Below are 7,699 nucleotides of genomic sequence, written 5' to 3' on the forward strand. Positions count from 1 at the left end.
AGTGGCTATCAGTGGAATCCAGGACGCATGTTTCATTCTATTTGGAACTCGTCAGCACATATGCCAAAAAGAAACTGATCAATTGCAGTCCTAAACATCAATGGGAAGATTCAAACAAACAACACCAAGTGAATTAAAACTCCACCCCATTGCACAAACAAGTGGCTAACAGGATTCAGTAGCTGAGTGGATAATTCGATGGCGTTTGAAGCGAACGTTACTGAGTTCGAGTCCCAGAGTGAACATCAACTCTGAGATGCAGGTACATCCATCCGACGAGTCCCGAATGGGACGAAACGTGCATCCTGGATTCCACTGCTATCCACTATCCATTTTTACTTATAATATTAATAATTACTTATTATAATCCATGTACATACTTGGTATCACATTAATGAGAATTATTAGATTGACGACAATAAGTATGGATGAACTATAGAACTCTGAAGCGAACGAATATTTATGTTACTAACTGTAGAAATCCTTGAGGAGAAATTTTAGTAATACATGGAGACAGATTTCCGAAGAATGAATATTGATGTCGAAGTTACGTAATAACTACAAACTTTGACATAACATTAGCGTAAGACGAATAAAGCTGTTGTTGGCATTCTACTGATCTCCATTAATGTGATATATGTATTATTTATATCAGTTATAAATAATTATTACTGTTGTTTCTAAGTCATAAGCAACTGACGAGAATCCACGAAATGTATTTCACTCTATTCTGCTACGCTTAATATTCTTCCTCTATTCAATAACATTTTGATTGAATTTTATCTTACTTAAATATTCGTCAGTAGTCTAGATAATTGTATAAAAACGTCTCCGCAGGTTTAATAGCATCATGATAATAGTTGAGGCTAAGAGGGTAAATACTGAATGTGAATAAGTAATTGACAAATCGTTTATTGATCAGAGGGGGGGTTTTGTGGAGAATTTAGTATTTTCACAGTTGAAATCATGAGTCAATTGAAGCAAGGTCACCATGGAAAACCTGGAAGCACTGGACGGCCGTTTCGTCCCAATTGTGGGACACCTAAATTTTGTGGATTGGTTAAAGTTAGACATTAGCACCGTTGGATTCCGACCGGCTCAGTGGTCTAGAGATTAAGCGCCCGCACGCGAGACTTATAGACCGTGGGTTCGAATCTCATGAGGCGGGATCATGGATGCGCACTGCTGAGGAGTCCCATACTAGGACGAAACGGTCGTCCACTGCTTCTAGGTTTTTCATGGTGGTCTAGCTTCAATTGACTCATGATCTCAACTACATATATATATATATTTCTTTTGTTTTACTTCTATAAAAGGAGAATTCCGGAAACCAAATGAAAAGTAATGAAAAATATGAAACACAAAATAAATCCTATTCAATAGGATCTATTCATTCATCAAATGAATCTACTAGTCAATCAACTGTATATCATTTAACAAAACATATTGATCATGAAAATTCTTATCATAAAATGGATTCATTTAAAAAATTAAATAAAAAAATTTCAACTATAAAAAACATTCAATCTAACAAAATTGTATCCGATGAAAAATTAAGAATTTTTCGAATTATGTTAGCTGGTGATTCAGAAGTTGGTAAAACAAGTTTATTAATACGTATGTGTGATGATATATTTAAAAATTGTTCAGTTACTATTGGTAAGTAAATTATTTTAGAGAAAAGGGAGGGGGCACCATTTATTTATTTAAACATATAAATATTGGTACAAATGGGTACCAGATATATATGTGCGTCACACAAATCAAATGAGATTTGTGTGAGGACTATGATATTGCCCAGGAGCCCAAACTGAAGCAGATGGTTTTCTTAGGGAGCCACAACCCGAACCATTGATCTAAAGATCTGATCCACAAGACAGTGGAGCATCGTGAGGAGATGCAGTCCCATGGTAGCCGGTGACCAACGATTGATTCATATGCCATTTGTTCCTTCAGGATACTGGAGCCCATGTGCACCATTGGTTTTGAATCAGGGTTTTCTAACTCCCCTAGGTGGACTTTGTGTGTCCACCAACCCGGTTAAAGCGCCGAACATTCGCTTTCCGTTCTCTCAATTTCGTGAAGAACAGTAATGCCACTATGAGAAGGGAGTGAGTAGGACTTCCATGGCAGAGGCTATATACGTGTGGCCATGTGAGAGGATTTGGAGAAGGAGAGTGGACTCTCCCTACTCTCGGCGGTACAAGGGCATTTCGGGGCATTTTTAATGACATTTAATGTTTGTACACATGAAAACATTCAATTGTGTGTATTATGTCAGAAAAGAAAAAAATCGTTTATCTCAACTCACAGCGAAATCTGTATATGTAATAGATGAGTGAATGACTATGAATTTTACAATGATAATTAGATATTTTAGTAGTAACCGACAATATCTTATTATGGAATGATTTATTATGTCAAAAATAATTGATTCAGTCATTAAAATCAATTAGAAGTCTTAAGCAAAATTGGTAAGTGGCTAGGAGTGAAATCAAGGACTCATGTTTCGTCCTACATCGCACAGTTGGCGTTCATTTCGGACGCGAACCCAGTATCATTCGCTTCAAACGTCATCCAGTTGACGAGTCCTAAATAAGACGAAACGTACGTTCTCGATATCACTGCTATCCACTATCCATCTTTGCATATGATGCTTGTGAATTGACGCTATATGGAGGTAATACGCACAATATGCACATATGCCGATAAGAAACTGATCAACTGCGATTATAAATATCAATGGGAAGATTCAAGTTAACAATACCAAGTGAATTTAGAAGTTTTAAATTATAATTTACTGGAAAAAAGTATGTAGTATGTCATATCTCGTTAGCTTGTGAATACTCAAAATAATATATGCACAAAAATATAATCAGTAAACCGAAAGACTAGGGTTTGAAGATGTTATTCAAGAAGTATAATCCAGTGAAATAAATTTGAAAAGAGAAAAAAGAAAGGGACATGAAGAATTAAGAAGATTAGGATTTGGTAGAGCACGAAGAGTGGATGCATCTTCGCCATTGTAAACGATTCTGGACCATGTCATTCAAGGTCTCTAACCATTGGTTGTTATCATCTCGTGGATCCCAACCACGTAGTCTACACTTACCAACATGACTCAGTACACTTGTCAGTGACTTCATGGATTTGTGCCACGTTGTGGTCTGGCCGCTGCTAGCTTTCTTCCAACCGACTCCAACACCATAAAACATTGCACGTCGGGGCAGTCGGTGTTTGGGCATACGTAATATAAGGAAATATACAAAGATCTCAAAGTATTATTAGCATTTATATTATGTATTTAAATGATGAGTTTTTACTCAAGAAATTATATAATGCCAAATAGTTTTCTTTATTTTTAGAATCAATTCCATCAGGTTTGTGTAAAACATACTTTCTGAAAATGAAAGTTAAAGTGGAATAATGGAATGATTACATAACTTAACAAAATAGCTGTCAAGATTTGACTGCTTTTCAGTTTCTATTCAATAAACTTTTTCTTTTAATAGTTGAATTCATGACTTAAATCCCTCGCGCGGGATTGTGGGAACACACTGCTGAGGAGTTCCATACTAGGACGAAACTGCAATCCAGTGTTTCCAGGTTTTCAATGGTGGTCTAGCTTACAATGACTCATGATCTCATCTATTTAAATTACTGCAATCTCCACGAACTCCATATGCTGATCAAAATATTTTTCCACCATAAAGATAAGTTTCTCGATTGCTTAAATCTTTGGAACTGTCAATTTCACGATCATTATTTATAGGAACATGAAACCAGTCATGAAAGTGGAGCGATTATAATCTCGTATCAAAATGGAGTTCGATAATCAACATTTCACTTAAATTAATGTACTCATCGAAAACTTCATCATTGCATATCTATTTCTTACAAAGTAAATGGATTAGAGTGAACAGAATATTTTATTTACCTTACGTTAAAGCATCCCTATTGAATCACATTACTACTAACCCAAGTGATAATTATTTTCTTGACTTGCATACCTGACGTTTTTATTTTAAATACAACTAGGTATTGATGTGAAAATGAAGTCTGTAGAAGTGGATGGTAGGAAAGCAATGATGCAAATATGGGATACTGCTGGACAGGAAAGGTAGGTTTTAAAAGAAATTTAAATAAGGTTAAATATTTGTCATTAAGGTAAATGAAAATGATCAATTTTAACCATTTGAAATGATTCTTATTTTTTATTGTTTGACAAGTCCCAACAAAGGATGACTAGTGTTTCTTAATTCTTACTACCCGTTGGATAAAGTATTGATGAACTTGTAAGCACAGATAACATCAAGGGTCCCAATCAAACTATAAAAATGCCACATGTGATTTAACAATCTGTTGGATTATACTTCAGTGTTTGTAAAAATGACCACTGTGTTTGAGTGTCAGTGTCAAAAGTAATACCAGAATGCGTTTACCTTCGTTTGAGGAGGTACAAAGTGTACAAAATTCAAAGACTGGATAGCATTATTAATCACTCATTTGAACGTAAATTACAGAGAAAAACCTGCGACAAAAATCGATACCAAATTAAAATCTCATGTATCAAGTATTTTATCCTCATGATCATCAGTAAATAAAAAGGAATTAAATACTCACTAGTGACAAGGTTCAAAAGGTATTTCCTGGAATTCTAGTGAGAAGCAATGACTAATGGAGTTCAACCACGTCTGTTGTGAGATAGTAACGCACGGAAGACAATGGTGGACGGTTGGTCAGTTTCGTGGATTGGTTGAAGTTAGACAATAACATCGTTGGATGCCGGCCAACTCAGTGGCCTAGATGTAATGCGTTCCCAGGCGTTATCGATATGTCCTGGATGCGAATCTTGCGAGTCAGGATCGTGGATGCGCACTGCTGAGGAGTCCCACAATTGGACAAAATGGATATCCAGTTCTTCCAGGTTTTCCATTGTAGTCTAACTTCCATTGACTAATGAATTCAACTATAAAATCACTAAAATCTCCACAAAAACCCCTTCTGATAAAAAGGAATATATTGAATTACAATTTACCCACCCAACAAATAAAATGTAATGTTGAAAATAATTAAAGTGATTATACTTGGCGTCATCCACTTAATAATAACTCATGCATAACGTTTTGTTAACAACATAAACATTTAACTAATGTTAAAACTATTTTCCAACTCATTTATTTAGTTTTTACATTAGTTTCCATTTACTACTTATTTATCGTATAGTTAAGTAGTTTGTAATCTCATTTTCATATCATTGTTTACTGGGGTTGACATTAATTTGACGGCACTTATGATTCCCTACCACCCAGTTTTTTTTCGAAATTTAAGGGTGTGAAAAAAAATTTAGCAATTGGTGAACTTGTTTTTGAAAGTGTGTGCTGGAGTGAAGATGAACAAACATTTTGTCACCGGTCATAATTTTTTAATTGGCTATAAATGGTGCAGCTTTGTAATCTGATTAGTTCAAATCGAAATAGCATAAAGTGGACAGAGGCAATTCCAAAAACACCAGAGAATTTTAAGGAACTTGGCACTCAGGTCAATCAGCAATAAACATGTACATTGAAATCAATCCAATTTATCAACCAATCAAGAAAATTATGCAGAAACATAGGAACAACAATCAAACCAATAGAAGATACAACCAAAACAAAGAAATAAACAATGACAGATTTAGGTCAATAAGAACCAATCAACATCGAGGTGCACAGAACAAGCTGTGAATCACATGTGGAGAAATTCAAACACTTCACTTCTACTCGAAGTTTGTGCTGATGATGTCGTTCAGAAGGACCATGAAATCTCCACGACCAAACCATCCAGCTCAGAGAAAAAATCTACATCAAAAACATAAAGTGCTTTACTTTATGTTTTGATTGGATTGCTTTGATTGGATTTGAGAATTTACATTTTTACATTCCAATTTCATTTACAATAATTAACTATTTCTGACTGTTCCATCTGAAGGGGGTTGTTTGTGATTTTTAGTATTTTTTTTATATATAGTTGAAATCATGAGCCAATTGAAGCTAGAATACCATGGAAAACCTGGAAGCACTGGACGGCCATTTCGTCTTATTGTGGGACTCGTCACCAGTGCGCATCCACGATCCATCTGAGTTTGATTAAAATTTTAACTTTGGAAAAAAACAAATCCATTTCATTACCCTGCTATACTGCTGCTGTCAGTGAATGTATATCGGGATAAATTTTTTTTGCATCCATGTAGAAATGCAACTAAAGTTGTCAATTATCGTGACAAGAGCAATCATAATGTGTAGATCATTGAAAGATAATTTGTGAAAAAAACTGAAAGCTGATACTGGTGATTACTGAATTTGAAAGGTAGTCAAATGTTTAATACACCATTAGTAAACAAATTTTCATCTACGTAATCCCATAAGTTAATTGAACACATAGTTTGCTCTTTCAATAAACGTTATATGTGTGTGTGTAAACATATGAATAAATCATTATGATAAAATAATGAATGAGGCCTGCAGATATCACGCTAACCGTAAAGGATGAGTAAATGAAGCAACTTTTACTCTACCTTAAATTAATAATAAGTTCTGTGAAAGAAGCAAATAATCTTTATAATTCGGTTATTTTGCAAACCGTTATTCTTAATACAAAAAGGTTGTCTAGTTTAGAATTCACTTAGTATTGTTTATTCGAATCTTCCCATTGATGTTTTTAGGACTGCAACTGGTCAGTCTCATATTGGCATATATGCATACTGTGCGTGTTGCCTCGATATAGCCTTAATTCACAAGCATTATAAGCAAAGATGTAGGCTGCTAGTTTTCGATCATAGGTGTCTTCAAATCATAGCTCGTATATCCTAGGACCACCGGGTAAGTAATGTAGTTGTTAAGAAACGGGTACTAGATAAGGATGGCAAATCGATTGATGAAGTAGTGAAACTTGATCAGTTGAGATGGCTGGGACACGTGTTACATATGCCCAACCACCGACTGCCACGACATGCAATGTTTCATGGTGTAGGAGCAGGTTGGAAGAAAGCTAGGGGCGACCAGACCAAAACATGGCATAAATCCATGAAGTCACTGACAACTGGACTGGGCCATGTTGGTAGGTGTAGATTACCTGGTTGGGATTCGCGAGATGATAGCAATTGATGGTTAGAGACCTTGAATGACATGGCTCAAAATCGTTTGCAATGGCGAAGGTGCATCCACTCTTTGTGTTCTACCAAATTCTAATCTTCTGAATTCTTCATGTCTGTATCCTTTTTCTCTTTCCAAATTTATTTCATTGTATTATACTCCTTCAATAGCATCTTCAAACCCTAATCTTTCACATTAATGCTTATACTCTTACTACTTCTACCAATATAGGATTTGAATCGACAACTTCATCTCTGTGCTAATGTGGTATGGCAACTCGAACTCAACCGTGTGAGTGAGCGATTGACTGACTGAGTAACTGAATGCCTGACTGACTGATTGACTGTGAGTGGATCTGTGTTTGTTTGATTGTGTGTTGCAGACTTATCACGATTCGATTGGTGTTTGTGATCAGGCGTCTTGCACCCAACACATCCGACCACCATTCTGTTGTGCAACTGATATTAGCCCCGTGTGTAGGGCTGCCAAAGAAAACTTCGATTCTTGGTCGACGGTTCTTACCCATGCACAAATCACAAGAGTAAAACCGTGACGGTTAGACCGAC

The 7,699-nt window shown here is 35.8% G+C and overlaps 1 protein-coding gene across 1 annotated transcript in view; it reads left to right on the plus strand.

Moving 5' to 3' along the window:
* Smp_132500 (putative rab) overlaps nucleotides 1–7,699 on the plus strand; it is a gene marked incomplete at both ends in the record, with an annotated part of 38,580 nt that overhangs the window by 20,141 nt on the left and 10,740 nt on the right. Inside the window, 2 exons of the mRNA XM_018799719.1 lie at nucleotides 1,579–1,659; nucleotides 4,039–4,120. Coding sequence (XP_018651480.1) covers nucleotides 1,579–1,659; nucleotides 4,039–4,120 — 163 coding nt within the window. The remainder of the gene's footprint in view (nucleotides 1–1,578; nucleotides 1,660–4,038; nucleotides 4,121–7,699) is intronic.

The sequence above is a fragment of the Schistosoma mansoni genome, chromosome 3, assembly GCF_000237925.1.
Source record: "Schistosoma mansoni strain Puerto Rico chromosome 3, complete genome".
Taxonomy (NCBI): Eukaryota; Metazoa; Platyhelminthes; class Trematoda; order Strigeidida; family Schistosomatidae; genus Schistosoma; species Schistosoma mansoni.